Source organism: Octopus bimaculoides, chromosome 4 (genome assembly GCF_046866305.1).
Source record: "Octopus bimaculoides isolate indiv1 chromosome 4, ASM4686630v1, whole genome shotgun sequence".
NCBI lineage: Eukaryota > Metazoa > Mollusca > Cephalopoda > Octopoda > Octopodidae > Octopus > Octopus bimaculoides.
In genome coordinates, this window is record NC_142931.1 from 39,926,758 (window position 1) to 39,949,115 (window position 22,358).

The following is a 22,358-nucleotide window of genomic DNA, read 5'->3' on the forward strand; positions in this document are numbered from 1 at the left end:
TATAGACCACCCTTAACATTTGGGAATTGGTCTTCTAATTCGTATAGAATGTATGTGCATATTAAGTCAGCAATTTGAGCTGAATCGGAACTTCCCATCGGGACGTCGAATCCTTCTGGTGTGTCCTTACGCATCCATAGTTTTTTATTAAACTTAATTATGGAATTTCTAGCTGCTTTAATGACTTTAAACTCGTCTCTAGGCATACCCGCCTTCCTGTGAGCAAACCAAAGTGCTTTATTTAAAATAATGGGGTTAATTGAGGGATAGAAATTAGAAATGTCAAATTGGATAAATTTGGCATTGTTTTTGTTGTTAATATTGCGAAACCAGTCAACTACCTGCAAAGAATTAGACCATAAACTAAGTTTTAATTTGTTAACTAAAGTGGGAATGTATTTATCAAGTATATTTTTACTAAGGATACCAATATCTGATTTGGATGGACAAATTAGGCGTAATTTAGGGCTATTCCAAAAGTTTGTCTTATGGTCTTTTAAAACGAAATAAGGTTGTTTTGGGTTTAAGGGCTCAGTTCTTTTTTGTAAATCATATTCCTCCAGAATTTTTTTCGCTTCAAGGTTAGCATTCCTAAGTGTTGTTTTACTTGTGATTCGGTAGTTTTTTTCTATTTCTCTTTTTAGGAGATCATTGTAATGTTCCTTAGGTAATCTATACATATTTCCTGTTTTGTCAGACTTGACTAGTAATCCGTTAATGTTATTTATTTCCTTCGTTAAGTTGTTTAGGTATCTGAGGTGGTTATTTCTTAATGGTGATTTCTGAAACTTCACATTTATCACTATTGACCACAGTTCTTCTCCGAATTGCTTAAGTTTTGGGTTAATTGGTGGGTAGTTCTTAGATTTTGAATAGTTTTTTAAAATCCGAATATTGGTCCTTGTTTTTTTGTAGGCCATTCGTGTTATCGAAGAAGTATGTTATCCATCTCACTCGGTTTATAAAAGAGTTTGCCTTACTGATAAGCTGCTTAAGGAATGTATTTTTTGGTGGAATGGGTATGTCCTTAAGTGATGCGTTGATGTTGAATAACTCCATATTTGGGATCTATTAAGGTAGCAGGTTTAATTATGGACCTGTTCAAAATATATAATTATGTGTATTTCTTCTATCTTAATGAATAAAAATTCTTCTGATAGAATAAATGGGTTAATAGAAACCAATGTAGCAAAGAACACAAAATAACTGTGGTTTAGTTCCTGTTTTTAAGGCAGGAACTCCTTGAAATTTTGGGTATTTGAGTATATTTAAGAATTTAAGGATTGGAGAAAACGCATGTTATAATTGCATACTTTATTCCTACATATGTTTCAAAGGATTACAACCTGTGTGATCCATAGGGATTTTTGATATTAAAATTGTAACCTTCTCATCAGGGAAAGCATGGGAATCATCTTAAACGTAAGACATTATGACCGATTATGAAAACAATAGATGGATAAGGTTATGACTTGATTCATTTGAAAAAAACCGTTACAGAATTGGACGCTGCCGGATAGTGGGTTGGACAACACATACCAATAAATGTGTGAGAGCGTACATGCATACATAAATACACATACACAAACACACACATATACATGCATACTGATACACACACACACACATATATATATATATATATACATATACATACATATGTGCACTTGTATATACATATATATATATATATATATATATACACACACATATATATATATATATATATATATATATACACTCATACGTCCACACTTATACGTATGCACATACGTACCCACGCACATACAAATATACACATGTGTGCGTGTCCCCATATACACATATCTATCCATCTACATATACACACATGTATAAATAGAAATAGATTCATGCACATACCCATAGCTATACATCTACGCCTATTACCTAATCAAATAAACAGATTCGCATATACATATACATACATGTATACATACGTAAACACACGTTTATGCATGTGCGTGTAGGTGTGTGTGTGTGCGTATGCGGGTGTGTATATGTGTATGCGTGGGGTTGTGAGTGTTAGGTATGTGTGCGTTCATATGCGTGCGTGTGTATGTGTCTATATGTGTATGCGTATGTGTGTGTATGTATATACTGTGTGTATGCGTGTGTGCGTAGGTTGTGTAGGCGTATATGTGCGTACCTGTGAGTGTGTGTATGTGCGTGTGTGTGTGTATGTGCGTGTGTGCATTTTGTTGCATGTATGCGCGTGTGCTTGAGTATGTATATGTATGTGGTTGTGTGTATTTATGTTTGTGTGTGTGTATAGGTATATGTGTCTATGTGTGCGTGGGGTTGCGTGGGTTAGGTATCTGTGCATTCCTGTGCGTGTGTGTGCGTTTGTGCACGTGTGTGTGCGCGTGGGAGTACGTAGGTGTGTGTGTGTATATGTGCATGTATGTGTGTCGTATGTGTGTGGTGTGTATGGGAGGTGTATGTGCGTTCATGTGTGTATACGGGTGCGCGTGTTTTTTCGTGTGTGGATATGTACGTATGTGCGTGTATGTGTGTGTGTATATAGAAAAAACAATGAATCTATATATATAAAAATGAGAATGTGTGTCTGTCTGTGTGAATCCCTAAAACTCGAGAACTACGCAACCAATTTCATTCAAATTTTATTACTTAGGGTTCCAGTTGTGTTTTAGTCAAAAAAATTTTTAACTTCTTGCAGAGTTCGAGCCCACGGCAACATAATATCTCCTCCACTATTTAAGTATTACGTGTCAAAAGTGAAACAAAAACACTCATGTCAAATACTTTCACTTTAAAAATGAAACTATTCTACTAACTGAAACAATCACATTTCGATACTGTAATGACAGATACTTTCAGAGAGAGAGAAAGAGAGAAAGAGAGAGAAAGAGAGAAAGAGAGAGAAAGAGATGTATATGTACACATATATGCATAGATATATATAGATATAGATCTATATGCATACATGTATATGTATACATATGTGTAGATGTATATATAGATATATATAGATGTACATGTAATATGTACACATATATACATGTATACATATATCTATACATATATACACCCATCACACACACATTAGTCATTTGTTTTCTTATCCAAAACTACGTCAAAAGTACTGAACGGATCGTTTGATGTTTGCATTGTTCTAAGAGCTCAGCGTTATGTGCTATGTTGTTCAGAGGTAGGAGTGAGGGTAGTTTTTGTATGGAGCTGTGTGTGATTTTATAGTTGGTGGTGGGTGTGTGTTCTTTGTGTTTTGCATAAATGGCTGCTGATAGCTCGTTGGCTCTCCTTGCTTAGGTCGGCCTTCATATTTTCTAGATAAATTAGTAAAAAAGAGTTGCCTCCTTGGTTTGCCACTTGGTCAGATGATACATAGTTCATGTTATTTGGTGTTATGATTTTTCCATAGTCCTGTCTTCGTTGTTTGGTTGTAGGAGGTGAAATGTGGTTGTATTTTGTATTTGTTTATTTGATTGTTTTGTGCCCTTCAGACGTTGGTTGCATTCTAGGTTCAAGCACATCCTTAGTGACACAGAAGTTTGGCATAGTTTAGGATGGAAGAAGGTGCATTCATTGCCTTTTGTGCATCCATATTTAGGACCAGGGCCATGGACTCTATATTTAGGACAGTATTTGGGGTGGAGGTGAGGGCATTTTTTTCCGTTATACCATATGGACAAATACCTTTAACAAGTCTATGGCATAAAGTAGGGTGGAAAAAAGCATAGTGTCCCTTGTTGATGCCGATGGGGCTACAATTACCTTAATAATGGTAACAACGGGGTTTTTTTACGTGGGCATAGTAGAGGTTTTTCTATATTGGCAGGCTCATTGGTCAGTTGTCCTATTGTAGTATCAGTAGCAGACTGTTGTTTTTGTTCTTGCTGAAGCAGTAGTGAAACTTGACTTGCAACAGTAGGGCTGGGTGGAATCAGGTCAGATAGTGGTGCCATACAAAGGGATTCCAGTGTAGTAGCAATAGTTGGCTGTTGTTGCAATAGTAAGTCCTGGCTTGCCACGGTAGTGTTGGGTGGAATTAGGTCAGACAGCGATATCAATGAGGATGTTGTTTGTTGCTGGATAACGGGTATATATATATGTAGTGAAACTACCTATCGCCATTAGATACAAAACTACTATCGCCATTCTTCTCATTAAAATATAAACAAACGCGGACGTAGCGGAAAACATCAGCCTTGTCATCACGTGACTGATTATTATTTGAAGCGGCAAATTCTTCGAACCTTTCCCGCCAGAACGCAAACTGACCAATCACAGCCCTTAATAAGGTCACGTGATAGAGTATATTTCTGACGTCTGGTGAGCCGATAATACGCTATAAATAGATCAACTCATACCCACCAAATTTGTCTCTGTCCAGTTTCTCTTTGAGATCTGTTCCGTGTACCACACGACAGCAGCAGCAACAATTAGCCAGCGACCACTTCAACAGCTTCGTCCAGCCAACGATGACAACCGCCGTCGCCATATCAGCAACACGTTTCTACGACTACTACCAAGCAGCCTCAATCACCACCGGCGTCAACACGACTTACTATGTACACCAAACCAAACCTCCGGGGCACATCTCTCTCTTCGATTCTGTTAGGTGACTCAGCTTCACCACGATAAATAAACAGACAAGAGTTCTCAGCCAGCGACGAACATCTGTATAACAAGAATCACGGCCCGGCATCGATGCTACGACATCACAACTAGTGATCAGCTCTGCCACACTCAGCCTCCCCAACTTCACATACAGAACTTTTCCTAGAGTGTACTAAAGAACTGGTATAATTGCTCACGTGTTATTGACTCTCTTTCCATCTGCTGTAATAACTCACACACATGTAACACTCACATACACACTTTTCTTTGTATGACGGCCTGTCTTTGATTATGTTCTTATATGTCGCATTCACACTCTCACACAGACATACATCTTTAACGCCATAATAAATATCTCTGTTATTCATCTTATACGGTTGTGGTCTTTCATTACTGGTCACATATGTTATCGTCGTATAACATATCATGTACATCATCACTGATATATTATTGTGTGTTCGACCGTGTGACACGTTTAAATAAAAGGAGTCCTCTGTTTTTCCATTCGTCACCATTTCTCCTTTTTGAGTTCGCACGGTCGTTCCTTACATATATATATATATATATATATATATATATATATATATATATATATATATATATATATATATATATATATATATATATATATATATATATATTGCTTTGTTGATTTGAGCAAAGCATTCGATACTGTTAATCGAAATGCTCTGTGGCTAATTCGAAGGTAAATAAGTTGCCCAGAAAAATTTGTAAACATTATAAGGGCTTTGTATCAAGATATGAAAGCTAGAGTTAACTTTGGTGGTAGGCTCTCTGAATCTTTTGCTGTGGAATATGCAGTAAAGCAAGGAGACCCTGATGCACCCACCCTCTTTGCAATATATTTTGCTGTTGTGTTGTCACATGTTTTTCAAAACTCTGAGGAGGGTATTTACATAAATTATCGAACAACAGGTAATGTTTTTAATCCGACCAGACAGAAATTCAAAACGAAGGTGTTTACTTCAATTATTAGGGAACTTTTGTACGCTGACGATTGCGATCTTGTCAGTCATTCTGTATCCGCATTTGACTCGGCTTGTGATGATTTTGGCTTGACCATCAACTTGAAAAAAAAAACAGTTGTAATGCACCAACCTGCTTGTGGTGTTGCTTGTAACCCCACTAAAATTTTTGCTAAGGATAAGTTACTTGAGGTTGTTGATTCGTTCATCTACTTTGGAAGCTCTGTTAAAAATGATGGAAATCTTGATACAGAAATACAGCTGCGAATTCAAAGAGCAGTAAAGGCATTTGGTGGCTTGGAGTCACGCGTTTGGTGCCAGCGACATATCAATAAGAAAACAAAGCTGGCTCTTTACAAATCATTTGTCTTACCCTCTTGTATCCCTGATGTATTCCTGTGAAACTTGGACACGCGATCGGGCAGTTTCATTGAATCTGTTTTTACAACACAGTAAATTACTTTTCCCCCTCTAAAACATCATCTACACAGTCGAAATATTATAACAAGTATAGTTCTATGTTGGATCCCATTATACGCAATAACATGCTCATTTTTTTCTTTTTCTTTTTCTTTTACACAATTACAAAACATCACTTATTACTGTGGTAATCACTATTCAAACTGAGTCAAAACTTCAAGGCTACAACCACCTTTCGATCCTATTGTTTCTGAGAAAATTTCACCCAGTCTTACCTTAGGCTATAACGAGTTCAAGTTGACGTCTCTTCCCGTGTAGTAGATATCTCTCATGTACTTGTCTTTTAACTTGTGATAATTCTCCTTCTACATGAGGGAACACCTTACACTCGGGTGTATAACCCGTTACAATCCTTCGTGTCCACTTCTATATCAGAGTTCACTATCTCAACATCTTTTTTATTGAAACCTTTACACTGCTGTATAGAACGATAAGGTACCTTTTCCTGGATGGGGGATTAGGAATTTGTGGTTCTTGTGTGCTTGCATTATTTGTGCTCATATCTGGTGGGGCAAGGAGAGGGCTGGTGTCTGTAGGGGGAGATGGTTTTGGGTGTGGGGCGGGAGGGGAGGGACGGGAATGGGTTGGGGTTCTTCCTTGCTGGTATGCTGTTTTCTTCTTGCCCACCTCTGTCCATTCTGTTTATTTTTCTTTTTGTACTCCTAGTTTTTCGTTTCCATCCTTCTCAGTTCCTGGTGTTACGACTGTCGAAGACGCGGTCTCCACTGGATCTTCTTTTGGTCCTTCTACGGGGAGTGGGGAAGCACTTGACCTGACAAGTGTGACAGGTTGTACTGGGTTACACGTTACCATTAGCGCCCAAGAGCGACCTGACCTTGTAGTGATGGAGGCATTACGACCCTCTGATAAGCACATTATCACATATCGAAACCGTGTTACGTCCAGCCACACGTATTTTTTTATTTGGTTCTTCTGATCTCACTATTTTTTTCATTTTTACGATAAATTTCGTCCGTCTCTGCTTCAATTTTTATTTCCTCCAATGACGTTCATTTTTCCTTTTTCTTACCCCTTTCTTAAGATTCGCGTCATACCTTAAATTTATGATCCTCAGGCATTCTTCAGCCACTGCTGTAGAGTTAAATGTTGGTTCTGTTCTAATTTTGTTAATATACGGGAACGTATATCAGTATCTTTTCTTGCTGTCAACCCTTGAACAAAAATCAGACATATGAACAACTCCAGGGTTAATTCATTTAATTTGAATTTTTCACACTCTCTGTTAACTACCCCAATATAGGTGACGAAATCTTCATAGTCTTTTTTAACTAAATTTTAACATTACCAACAAGTATTGAACAGTGAACTTCTTTCACTGAAAATTCTTGATAACAAATTAACTGTTTCATAAAAACAAATCTCACTGATTTCTTCGGCGGAATATAGTTACAGTATTTTTCGTGTTCGGCAGGGGATAACTTTCTTAAAAGTAGTCGTACTTTCTTCTCGTCGTTCCAATTTTTACATTCTTCTTCGAAGATTTCTTCGTATCTTCTAAAATATGAAGAAAAAGTAGTACCCTCTTCTGGATTATAATTAAATTCTCCAATTGAATTTGCTACGCTGTCTGACGAGAGCGAACCTGAAGTATTTTCAACATTACTTCCAGTAACTGTTGGTATTGCTGTTGTTGCTGTTGCAACTGTACCACTTGTGCCAACAAATCTTCCATGTTAAATAATTATTTCTTTGGTTTCATACAAAAAAAAAAAAAAATTAAACGTCCTACGCAAGCTTCGAATATCTGGTCGCTACTTTTATATCCTGCCACAGGTGGGAATAGAAAATCATGCATAGGAGGTTTAGTCAATGTGTTCACCCGACGTATTTCGCGAGACTACCAAAACGCTCTCTTTCTTTTATTGGTTACACAGGGCCTAACACAGAGGGGACAGTACATGGTCGGGACATAAAAAAAAAACCGGATGGAAAGGATGAATTAGATAAAATGATAAATGAAATGAAGCCGTTCGGCCCCACCTCTGAGCAACTTCATTGAACCTATTTAATACAGCTTCTTTTTAAAACATTATTTGTAACAGTTTAAAACATTTGTAACAGTTAGCTTCCATCTTTCTGAAGAGTGTCTATGTTAAATTTCTTCAAAAGTTCAAGATAGCTTACCCATTCAGGTATTGTGCTGGTGTTCATTTTCTTGACCCACCACTCAAAGTCCTCCTCATAATCTTTTACGCACAATGAATGTACCCGGGCAACCCCCTAACTTCTGTTATATTCACTTTTATCGCTCTGTCCCACGAGTCTATCCCATTATAAAGTTTTTCATTTTGTCCGTTGTACAGTATATTTTTCTAACAGGGCAAGGGTGGGGAAGTTTGGGGTTCCTGTGTGCTTGTGCTTGTCTTTGTGTCAGGTGGGGCATGAAAAGGGTTGGTGTCTGTAGGAGGAGGTTAGAGTAGAGTGGGGGTGGGTTGGAGTCGGGTGGGTGTGGGATGGGGGCATCATTTACAAAGTGTGCTGTTTTCCTTCTATTTTTTCCATCCGTTTCCCATCCGTTCTTTTCCTCATTCACCTCCTCTTCCTTGGCGCTGGTACAGATTTTCGTCGGTGGTGAAGTCACGATTTCCTTCCTGCTTTCGGATTTCTCTTTAGTCTTCACGAGTGGCGGAGAACAGTCCACTCTAATGTGGCCTTTCAGGCCACATTTATAGCATCGCGGGATCCTGCCTTCTACTCTGACCTCTTCGACCGTGATGGTCTTGACCATGTTTTCAAGGTCTTCCGGGGCCGCCTGGATTATCATATCTAGGCTCTGCCAGTTCTTATGGGGCATTCTGATGGCCTGGAGGACCTTCCGTGCCCAACAGTATGGCAGCTGCTAGCCAGACAACATCAATTTCTGGGGGTATATCTTCTACCCTAACCCTGGAAGCACGCCCTTCAAGGTTTATGGGTAGAAGCACCACTTTATCCGTTTTTAAGGGTGTTGCCGAATGTAGCCTAGCAGTAGCCACCTCCCGGAAATGCATTTCCACCGTTCTAAACTTTCTTCCTCTGGCAAGGTAAGAAATCTCTTGCCAGATTGGTTTTAATGTCTTTTCGACTTGAGCGGTCGACATGATTTCAATTTTCCTTGTTGTTGCCGAGTACGTCCTGTAAATAATGTTTTTTTCTTTTTTTTACTTTTAAAACTTCTTGGTGGTGGTGGTGGGAGGACACTTTTATGTCGTTCCCCTGCCTTTTATGCATTTCTACCCAACTCCCCCGGATACACGTCTTCGCTTTTCTCTTTCACCGCCTCTGCATAATTCTTCACCTCCATTGCTTCGTCTATTCTCTTTAGACTTTTAACCAGCTCTTCCTCAGACGACGTAAAGTCTGAAGAAGAACTCCAACCTTTGTATTCCATTACGTATTCTCCCATCAAACAAAAGGGAAGACGTCGAACAATACTGCCGCAAGACGGCAAAACACACATGTTCCTCACAAAGACAGCAGTTCAACAGCAATCAACAAGAAGACTACCAAAACGCTCTCTTTCTCTGTATTTGCCACACCGGGCATAACAAAGAGGACACAAAAAAAAAAAACCACAGAGAGCTCGTGTTTTCCATTTTCTTTAAAAAATTCCAATCAAAAAATTAATTTCGATTTAAAATTATTAAAGTTATAAATAAATATTTATACATATCACGTGAAAGTTACCTGGGCTCATCGGCCCACCGCTGTTGACTGACGTTTCTTTCTATTCCAGTTAGATGTGTGAGCTTAGCCGGCTCCATTCATCCTCAACTTCCTTTCCACATTCTGCCATTTTTTACGAAACGTGCTATGCGTCAGGTATCTCTTTCCCAGCCTGATCTTACTTTTAAGGTGATAGTTAAAGTAATTAACTAGACCTTGGCTGGAAATAAAGGTACCTGTCGTAATACCTTTCGCGCGTGTTTTCCATGCTGTTTCTTTCAGTATGGCTGTAATGCAGGAAAAAACTGCCCCTACGCTCCCTTTTAAGGGAAGAGGGTGGAAAAATCTTGATAATTGAATCAGCCGATAGCTGTACTCGTCTTGTAGTTGACAACAGTTGTTCGACATAGGCTATCAGTCCCTTTAACGCCGCGCACTCCACGAAGGCGTGCAGGACAGTTTCACTGTCCCGCCCGCACCTCGGGCATATCGGTGGGATGGCACTAACGTGCCTCGATAGCCTCTCTCGAACAAGTCTGATCGGTAACACAACCAGACCAGGGACTTCTAGTAATTATCCAGGTGCCCCAGCCTGGACGTCTTCCGAACAGGTTGACCAACTAATTTCCATCGAAGCCCAGAGTCTCCCCTAGGACATTGTTTGACATATACTCCCCTAACCTGTTATAAAAGTCCACAGTGGAACTCCAGTTGCCGGGGTCGCCCGCCCGGGAGAGAAGCGTGAGTGCCTGTCGACACTCCATTTGCCAAGCACCCAGCCTAGGTCTTCGCCTGATCCAAGGGCCTAAATCCCGAAGGGAGGTCAACTGTGGAAGGAAAAACTTCACGAGCGGCGACCACACCTGCTCACCACCCAGGTGACGCCAGAGATGTCTAAGCCTCAGCGCAAATTTTCACACCCTAGTCCACCTTTAAACAGTTTTTGGCAACAGATAGAGTGCCTTACAAATGGCCTTCCACAAAAAGCGAAAGAGGAGTCTCCCCAACTTGCTTAGCCACGAATCAGGACAAGGCACGACGGTCAGACTGTAGGTGATAACAGATGCCACATTTGTAGCAGCACGGCTTTCTTCCCTCGACATACCTTAAGTATGGTGTCTTTCCCGATCACCATACGATCGGAGATTTTTTCGTGGACAGCTGGTGTTGCTTGTATTAAGATGTCTACGCTCTGTCCTAACCAATTTTTTTTTTGGGGGGGGGGGGACAGAGCGCATTATCTGTAGGATGTTAAGTTTATCCTTTCTGCCGTAGCAGAGTGCCGCAATGATCCACCTCACGTCAACTTCTGGCGGTACTCCTTCAATTCTGATCCGGGACGTTCTACGTCCCAGATATGAGGGGAATAGAACCACTTCTTTCGTTTTGAGTGTTGTGATGGAATGTTCCTTAGCTTTTTCAGCTTTGATAAACCTTACCTCGATGGAGGCAAACTTTTTGCCTCGGGCCAATATGTAATATCGTTCCATATCAGCCCGAGACACTTTTCAATTTTATCCATTACAAGATTCACGATTTTTTTTTTCTGAAACATCGAAGCATTCATACACAATGGTTCTATTGTTTCTCTGCATCGTTATTTCACTTGGGGTGGGGGAGATGCAAGTTCAAACCCTTCCCTCGTAGGGGAGTCAGATAGCTTTTTAACAACACCTGCAAGCAGACAAAAATTTTCAAACAGCAAATTAACAATACCTTACGGTATAACAACAGCAAATAACAGCTAAATCCAATTTTGAATACAAAAACATGAAGCAGCATAAACTCACTGACTACAACGAACGGAACTAGCACGACGTTCCCCCATGAAACGAGAGGGAAGATGTTGAACAATAGCACCGCAAGATGACAAAACACACGTGTTCCACACAACGACAACAGTTCAACAGCAATCAAAAAGACGACTACCAAAACTGAAAATTATTTTCAGCACAAATTTAGCAATTTGACTTTGTCAGATAAAAGCATCAAGGATAGAATTATTGGAAAACACCTGAGCTAGCAACTCTTCCCTATCTTTAAAAGAAGTTCCTCATAACTATTGAAGAGAAGAAGAATGCTAGATTTACCATTTTCCTATAAATCACTATAGATTAAAAAAAAGTTTTGGGAGTCCAGTTTCTGAAAAGTAATACTCAATTTTGTCCATGCCATATGCTGAGATTTTGCATTTGCAAAAACCTGCTTACAATCTTTTTGAGCAAAGAAAAGAGATATGTATTTTCTAAAGATATCTATGATATTACTTCTGAATACAAACTTTAACAGAAAGAGAAAAGAAATCATTTCTCAGAGTATCATGAAAAAATCTTGAAAAGAAACCCTCTTGTTGACAGTGATAAGAGTTACAATGTGATTTACTCTCACTACTAGAAGAGGAACTGAAATGACAACATGATCAGAGTTACCAAGTAGAACATGAGAAATAACAGTAGAAATACTAAGATCAGACATGAAGTAAAGATCAAAGAGAGCATGAACATGGTTACTGTGGATAATGAGTAGGGAATTTGACTGTCTGAGAAAGATATTAAGTTAGAGAGAAATTTAAAATATGTGTTCCAGCAGATCCTGTGGGTTGAGAATTGAGCCAGTGAACATGAATACTGAAATCCCCACAGACTAGAATATTAGTTGAAGGATAACAAGGAGTTGTGCCAATTTCGTTGGATATAACATCAATAAGAGTACAGGTTTGAGAAAATTGTGAAAAATAATGGAGTGAAAGTTGAATGGTATAATGTTGAAGGATCAATAAGAAACAAATTAAGGAATATTCGGAAGACTCAAAACTAGATTTACAAAAGATAATTACAAATGTATATGATAGACAGAGGCTGTCTTTTTGATGAAGAAATATAGCCATTAACAATGAAATCCAAGCTAGAAATATCAGGACTCAAGTTTAGTTTCACTCAGCATAAAGTTTTGGTGTAGTAAGGATTGAACTGAAGAAAAATTACAACAAAGACTGAGAAATAGTGAAAAGTTAGAGATTTTGGAGATGATGAATTTGGTGTTTGCTTTCTAACCATTTGAGGAACCATTTCATAAGTAGTAAAATCAAAAGAAAAGATGCTAATCTCTCACACCACTGATAAAGATAATTGAAAGCAGTTGCAAGCTATCATGCACAAACACTTAATGTCATAAAAGGCTGTTATAGAATGTCAATGCAATATACATGAAGGTATTCCTTTAATATGCAACATGAAACATTTAACAAATATACTTGAAGTAACAGCTTCCATGTGCAACTTAGCATTGCAAATATCCTAGTTTTATATGGTGTTGATGGGGGAATCTCTCTAGGTGCTACACTAGAGTTCAAACTCCTAACTACCAGCTAGCTTCATAACTAAAAACTGAGATAAGGTCTGAGCATTCAACAGTAGACAACATGGAAGTGCTGTTGACAAACACTTCAATCTCTGAAGAAAGGTTCTCTACTAGAAGTTAAAAGAGACCTGTTTTCATCAAGTTAGACATAAAATGCCTATTGAAAAGACACGGAAGAGATACAAAAATAGACAACAGGGATACCTGTTTAGCCCTAAATCAGTTTAGGATCACTGAAAACCAATATTTTTATTGTGACATACTCACAAAAATGTTAAAGAAGCACCTTCACTCTATGAGGTAAAATCCTCCAGATAACAAGTCAGGATTTGGAAGTAGATGAAGAACTCGTAACTCTGTTTCAGGTCTGATTGCAGGTATTTTTAGCAGGTCCCAGGGGGGTCTTCATGTCCTGAATTAATAGTTCCTAAAGCAATACTTTTTTCTTATTTCTGGACAAATTACTAGTCTCTGACTGTTTAGTTCTTGTGTTTGTATTCAATTCTATGGGAAATTACCAAAATAATCAGCTGTATGGAAGACCATCTTGCATTTGATATACAAATAGCTTCATGCACATATGTTTCTGTCTATGTTTTAAAGTTGTATGACCAATTTTGATTCATTTCAGAAGTGAATAATTGAGCTCCTCAACATCATCATTCACTGCTGGATATATTCTGAATACTCTCTGAATTGAACCAATCTCATTGATGAGCATTGTTGGTAACATAAAATACATAACTCAATATCTACAAAGAGGCTCTAATGACTATGCAAATTACATGACTATGTTCTCTATTCTGATATTGTGATAGTGAATGTAATATGTCTCATCACAAGAAAACACTGGGATCAATATGTAGTAACTATACAAAGCTTGTAGCCACATCCTATAAATAGATGGTTCTGTAGGTAACAGCTTTTACATAGATATATACCAATGAACCTTATCAATGAGCTTTTCAGCTGATGTTTTAGTCTTAGGTAATCAGTTTAACTTAGTTCTTTGTAAATATGTATATATTCAGCTTAATTTCTATAAAATCAGCTCCACTTTCTTAGTTTCACGATATTCTTGAATTTCTATAAAGATTGTGTAATTTTTTCTGGGTTGTAAGTACTGCTGTGGAGGTATGTGGCTTAGTGGTTAGGGTGTTGCACCCAGATTGTGGTTTCAATTCTTGGACTGTGTTATGTGTTGTGCTCTTGAGCAAAATGCATCATTTCATGTTATTTCAGTCCATTCAGCTGGCAAAAATGAACATTCCTGTGACGACCTACCATCCTATCTAGGGGTGAATCTAGGAAACTGCTCCTATAACTCTATATGACCAGGGGAGGAGCTGTAGGTACTGTCCAGGTAGTTTCTTGATACAAACTTCAAATATTTTACTGTGATGCATTAGAAATTTTCCATGAATTATAGGAAAATATAAACACTTATTTTCTTTTGTAGTAAATTTGCAATCCATAAAATCCATAACCCACCTTATTGTGGATTATGTTTTATAAATTATAAGTTTGATTTCTGCTTTGATTGTTAGGTCTTCTTTCAGTTTGTTACCATCCCAATACTTTAACATCTCTGCCTGCACTATACCACAAATTATCTACCAACCGACCAACCGACTGACTGACCAACCATGCTTGTCAAATATCAACAATAACACTTCTTAAGATAAATGAATTTTCAGAAACATCTAACCATATATGGAAAAGAAACAAAAGAAATTAAATGTAAAAAATATAAAATAACTCACCTTGAACTTTCAATATCATGATTAAAATACATGAAATTATTCCTAATATGGAAATAATGATAAACCACTTCTGAATTGGTCTCATTTTACCTAAAAGAAATATCAAGGAAACTTGGAAAATTATTCTGATATTATTTAAGCTTGTTTATTATTTAATTATTATTTAGCTAAAAATTGTTGCCAACTATTTTCGAAATCACATCCAATCATCTTTCAATTAAAAAAGGCATTAAAAATGTAATTCTAAATACTTCCCTAACTAAAAAGATGGGGTTGCTATGACTAGAACACTTTTGGTCATAGGTTTGCAGGATTGGAGTTGACCAGAGGTTAAACAACAACAACAACTGAGGTTGACTTTGCCTTTCATCTATCTAGGGTTGATAACATGAGTAGTAGTTGAGCACTGAAGTCGATGTAATAGACTTACCCCACCCCAAAATATGCTTGCCTTACGCTAACATTTGAAATCAGTATTTATACCAATGAACAAGTATTTGTATTTCATTTAAATATTGAAGTAAACGTAATATTTGTTTAATTTAGAGTGTGTCGACTAAAGTAACAACTCTTGGTTCAGAAAAATCAGTTATCCAGAAAGGTTTTGGAACCAAAGGTTCTGAAAAATCAATGTTGCACCTGTATGAGAAAAACAGCTCCCAAATTTTATTTTGGTTTGTGGGAGCAACTGCCTTTTGAAGCTTCATATTGTTGTTAAATGTGCGATAACTATTAATATATATATATAATGGCAGAAAGAGTTAAAAAATCCAAGGCTGTAAATAGTTTTCCGAACATTTATAAAGAAAAGGTCTTACAGCTGTTTCCAGGATATTTTATATATCCCTTCTTCAGAGACGGTGCGGGAAAATGTTTCAGTATTAATTATTGTAGAGAAGATATGAAATACAGAGGGAAGTAAGAGAGTGAAAATAGAAGTGAGATACATAAGGATGTTGTATTTGCAGTTCCATTATTCAAGTAGAATGGTATATATAAGTCGTGAAGAAGTTTCCTGTACCTTGTGTGTGAATTCCAGTGGTAGTTATATTTGGTAATTCTAAGCATAGAGCCTTGTAAACAGTGTTGTTCGATCGAGGGGTTTTTTTTTGTGTGAATTAAAATTTGGAAATGTATTTGTAATATTAATGGATAGATGGAGGGAGGACAGATGTGTATCATTAGAAAAAGGAGATAGTCAAATCAAAAACAGGAAGAGAAATGGAGGAAGAAGAAAAAAAGGAAAAGGGAGGGAGACAAAAAAGAAATGAATAAAGAGGGAACGAAATGAAATGAGGGCGTGTTAGCTAATGATCAGGATAAAATGATAGGAGGAAGGGAAAGATGAGGGAGAGAGAAAGAGATGAAAAAGTAAGGAGTAAAAGAGTGTGAGGTATGTGAGCAGGGGTCATGTGATAGAGCTGCATTAAGGGATGGGCATAGAAAAGGTAGAGAGAAGGTAAGGGTAAGGGTGATGTTTAAGTGGGTATTAGTTTTGGTAGTAAAAATTGAGGTGGAATGAAGAATATAAGTCAATTTCTATAAAAAGACATGTGTGATAGGAAAAGAATGTATATCTGTGAATATGTATATACACATACGTACCCACATATATATATAGACATATACATACTTCAACACATATATACGCATACAAACTCATGTATGTTCACACGTATTCACACATTTACACACTCATTCGTATCTATTTTTGTATATATACATTTTTGCATATATAAATGTATGCATGCTGTTATAAACCCAAACTAGAATATCTAAGTTTAAAAGGTTTTAATCAACTAAAAAATACAGTAATCTACAATACAAAAGAAACATTGTTAAATTGTAAGCAAACTAAACTTCAACGCAATAACAGTTTTATGCAGTGAGTTGCTATTCTCGACTAACTAAAAAACTAACACTAAACACGTTGTGCCGTAAATAGAACAGAACTCTGCGCAGTTGCACTTGCAGGCAAATAGCAGCAATCGAGAAATCAAAGTCACGTGATCACTACACATACAAACACACACACGCGCATAATCGTATGTATGTGTATATATATATACACACGCACACACACACAGAGGTACGTATGTGTACATATATATATATATATATTTACATATACCCACATGCAAATCCGTACTTATATGAAATATCTATACATATACACGTATCTACTCATGTGTACCCGTTTGCATGCTCATATATGTATACACATACATATATATATATATGCATATATATATATATATATTATTTTTACTACCAAAACTAATACCCACTTAAACATCACCCTATCCTTACCTTCTCTCTAACTTTTCTATGCCCATCCCTTAATCCCTTAATCCTATCACACCGCCCCTGCTCACATACCTCACACTCTTTTACTCCTTACTCTCTTGTCTTCATGCAGGCCTCTATGCCTTTATAATCCCAAACTAGAATAATCATCTCTATAAGTCTAATTAACTGAGAAACACATTAAACACTTACACACAAATAGTCACCCCGCAAACCCATTCGCCCCTCACATTCCATTATAATACACTTTGCAAATACATAGGACCCCCTCCTAGCACTAAGAACTTCCTAAACTCTAGCAATAATTTTAGCCATAACACATTTTTAAATCTCCCAAAATTTGGTATGAGTTAGCTCCCTTTTCACCTAGTTAGAGTTACCCCCCTTCACCTACACTGCCGGTGACAACTAATCGTAAAATATAAAACATTGAATACACAAGTGCGAAAAAAATGTGCTTAATTAAACTAGGAAACCCGCACCTAAATAATACTCACCCCGCCCTAATTACTCAACGAAACTAACCGATCTACCACAAGCAAACCTCTACCCAGCGAATTTACCAGCGCTAGAACAAAATTTAATGTAAGAATTACCACTTTATTTACATTACCATCACATATGTATCAATTATTTTCGCATCCTAACCGATGCATCTATCTATAATCGCATTCTGAAGAGATTTACTAAAACCAGTAAATTGAAACGATCGTAAATGCTACCTTCATCTATATATATATATATATGCATAATTAAGTGATCGGCAACAGTTGCTTCACCACATACCGAAATTTAGAAATAGCAGTTAAAGTGCTAATTCTAAAATAATTCTCCAACAGATAGCAATACTTGTAACTCACAAAGGCAAAACAAGAAGAAAAATAACGAAACTAACCAGTCTTAGTTAGTCATAGACGCGTTTCTGGATCAGAATAGTAAAAAACCTTCATTTCCGTCATCAGTATGATGACGGAAATGAAGGTGATGACGGAAATGAAGGTTTTTTTACTATTCTGATCCAGAAACGCGTCTATGACTAAGACTGGTTAGTTTCGTTATTTTTCTTCTTGTTTTGCCTTTGTGAGTTACAAGTATTGCTATCTGTTGGAGAATTATTTTAGAATTAGCACTTTAACTGCTATTTCTAAATTTCGGTATGTGGTGAAGCAACTGTTGCTGATCCCTTAATTATGTTTATAAATTTAAAAGAACTTTTTAAATAAGTTCTTTACCGATAATGGTTTTTTACATACCGAACTACTTGGTAAAAATTATTAATTATTAATAAATTAATAATCCTTTACCCTATATTTGTGTGTATATATATATATATATATATATATATATATATATATATATATATATATATATATTGAAAAAAAGTCGTCAGAATTTTGGAATAACTTCTTTCATTTATTTTATACATATATTAGCGCTTTAGTTCGTCTTTCGAACTTGTCAAATATAATTCTGTGAAAATACAGAGATCTAGCTTATTTATATAAAAACAAGTGTTTTGGGGGGTTTTGTTTATAACAGAACATTGTTTTGTTTTTTTGTTTTTTTGGGGGTGAGGCTTCGGAGACAATGGAAGATGTATAAGCTGATAGATAGATAGATAGGCAGATAGAGAGATTTAGAGATAGACTGATAGTCAGACAGATAGAGAGATGGATGTGGTAAAAGAGAGAGAGAAGGGCCATTGTATTGAAATGGTCTTTTTAAGGAATGTCAAAAAAAAAAGTTAAAAGCTTGTTTACTACTTACCGTATTGTTTTGAGAGGGTTTCTAGGGATGGTAGAAGGAAGAAAAGAAGAAAGGAAGAAGAGAGAAGAAAAAATAGAGAATAATAAATAGAAAATATGAAGAAAACAAAAAATGTCTTCCTGTTTTTTCTTTTGCTTTTAGTTCTTTCATTTTATATTCTTTGTCCTTTCTTTTTATATACTTTGGGTCCTATTTAGAATATATTCCTGTCATACATTCATGTATTTATTTATTTTTTGTAAGGTGTAGTTCTGCATGAGAGTGTATTAGTATAATCTTTGTAAATTTGAAAAAATCGAATTAGTAAAATCAATTAGTAAAAATAACTATAGATATCATATCACACATATATACATATATATACATACAAAACGTATTCCTTGTTTTTCTTTTTTCTCTTTCAAACATTTAACTTTGGGGAAAATTTTTTTATGAAGAGTAGTTCCATATATATACACACATATATATATACACATACTCATACATACTCACATGTATCCGTTTGTATGTTCATATATGTATATATATATGTGTGTATACATACGCACATACAACATACACACACACACACACACATATTATTAAATGATTATGATCCTAAAGTAATAATGGGGGAGTTAGATAAGGATTAGAACTTAAAATGGAGATTCATAAGGTTGTTGGGGATTACTTACGGGGTATTGTGGAAATATTCTGTGTGGTTATCTAGGCATTTAGATTTGTGGTATGAATGTATGAAAAAAGCGGTGGTTGCATGTGCTTTGGGCCTCATTATGTTTATTTAGTAGTGTTGAAGAGTTGTGCTTTAATATGTGATGTGCCTCCTGCAGGCAAAGTTTCAAGGTTGATCGTTAACCTTGGTATGGAAACCTTGGATCTAATATGGACCATGACAAATAGGGTATATTTGTATTTTTGAGATGATGTATGTGACTGGCTAGTGTTGTAGATTTACTATGTTTATCGTATCTCAAAGAATGGAGGTGATCGGCATCACACACACACACACATGGGAAGGCGCGTGGCTTAGCGGTTAGGGTATTCAGTTTACGAGCGTAAGGTCGCGAGTTCGATTCATGGAGGCGCGTTGTGTCCTTGAGCAAGACACTTTCAATCACGTTGTTCCAGTCCATTCAGCTGGTAAAAATTATTTGTACTGTAATTCAATAGGTGTTTTTTGGGGGTGCTAATTGAGTGTATGTTTATTCAGCATTTTTTGCACCATATAAATTTTTTTATTTTATGTATATTGTTTAATTATCCATTATTGGTCTCTTCTCGATTATAGGAAAATTACTTGATTTATCTCTTTCTTAAATGGCTCTACCCTCCTGATCTTAGTATTTTATAAGGGCCTTTATATAAATAACCCTTCTAAACAAGTACCACTAAGAAACTATAAATATCATGTAAGGAGTAACAATAATAACTTCTTAAACCTATAATATAACCCTTAGTTTATATAAAGGAAAATTAGTGTAAAATATGAATGTTCCATAACTTAAATATTCCTTTAACTGATACCAGACATCAGTCTTTTATTGATATTAGCTAAATAAGTTAATATATAATTTTTAGTCCAATATATTTTGAATTATTATACTTTTTCTATAAATCTTCTCTATTGGTGTTAATAAGCTACATATACTTTACCATAGTATTAGTAATTCAGCTATTTTATTCCTTTTCTATGGTGTTCTGCCCTACTTGATTATTTTATTTCATTTCTTTATTAATTTATAATTAGCCTTTATTTATTCATAAAATTAAGCTAATCTTTGTATCTCTATAAATTCGTACTTAGCTTATATAAAACTATACTGGTATATTCACTACTTATAAAAAAACTGCTTAGATTATAATTTTATTAATATGTAATTAGAATGTTCTTTTACCTCAATACTCTTTTATTAATACCAGTATATACCAATTAATCAATATTCACAGATACCATCTGATGAGTTAGTATTTGAGTGTACAATATATATAAATATTAAACTATTTCTGGATAATTTCTTTTCCTCCCTCTATTGTGGTAAAAGCTTGGTATATACTCAGAAGTATTCATAAATTTCTATCCTTTTGTTAATATATTTTTCATAATAACCCTCAGAATAGCCATAAACTTTAACTGTATACAATATAACAACATTGTTTAAAACATTTAACTATAGTACTACATGATAAAACTTCCTCTGTTTCATTATCAATGGTCCGCTCGTGGGCGACTCCCTTAGTTATCAGCTCACATCTTGTTTTAAGTTTTCCTTTACCAAACTTCATGAAATTGCTTCTAATAAATCTTGATTTTTATGATTATACCAACTATGATTTCTGTCTGCTCTCTCAGCGCTACCCTTAACAGATACTGCTCTTTATTCTCTCAGCCATAGATATACAAGGATTTGATAAACTTGTCTTAAATTAAAACTGACCCCATAAAAACAAATAAAATCAGTGACAGGCAGAGTCTTCTTGATAATTTAGTAACTTATATGCTGTAGTAGAGGCAACATGTTCTTTGTCTATCTCCTTCTTGGAGATTTTAGGTATAATTATACTAATGTGTCCATCTGTTCTAATTTAATTAAATTCTATGTCTTTGTGCAGCTGAGGATTGCTCTGCATTTTAAATTGATGTAATGATTGCATTGTTCAATTTAATGGAATTGCATGAAACGATCATACTGCATTACCTCTGCACATCCTTGCTGCCTATTTTGATTTTAATCACCTTACTTTGAAATTGTATGGATAATACCGTACTAAATTCTGTGTGCCTCAACTTAAGTACCATATTCATCTGAATCTATATATATATATAATGACAATAATCTTAGGATGGTAGGATTGCATTTATTAACATTTAATGCATTGCTCCGTGTGTTTCCATAAATCCCATGACAATCAAGATCAAAGTCCGTATTCCTGGGATGAGTTCAGTGTAATCCGTAGTATCCGTGGACATCCGGTTGATCATCATCATTGATTCATTTCTTCAAGCGATATAACATTAGTGGATTAACCACAGAGGTATGGACGTTAAACAAGTTATGTGGGCATTGCTGTGTGCATTTAGTGGGGAGGAATAGAGGAATGAATGGTAGTTATGTATATATGTAATTCTCCCATATATATGTATATACATATATACATTCACATATATCTATCACTATACATCTGCATGTGTGTGCGTGTAATTTCAGTAGCACTGTTACAGCTGGACTACTAACAATAACGAATATATTGATGGGCCTGTGAACCGAGCAAGTGAATGAGCACAGTGTAACAAATAATGTGTACAGGATTTCATGTTGTATTATGTGACAGTAATATACCAGCAATAGAGTAAATACATCTACATGTACAGTACTGCAATATGTGGACAATCAGATAGGCGAGTAACGTC

At 36.1% G+C, this 22,358-nt stretch overlaps 1 protein-coding gene across 4 annotated transcripts in view; it reads right to left on the reverse strand.

Moving 5' to 3' along the window:
* The window catches only part of LOC106879412 (uncharacterized), an 86,506-nt gene that overhangs the window by 23,200 nt on the left and 40,948 nt on the right, over nt 1–22,358 (reverse strand). For all 4 annotated transcript variants that reach the window (XM_089350625.1, XM_089350624.1, XM_014928966.3 and 1 more), the window contains one exon: nt 14,876–14,965. In XM_089350625.1, the coding sequence (XP_089206751.1) occupies nt 14,876–14,960 (85 nt within the window). In that variant the 5' untranslated portion in view covers nt 14,961–14,965. The remainder of the gene's footprint in view (nt 1–14,875; nt 14,966–22,358) is intronic.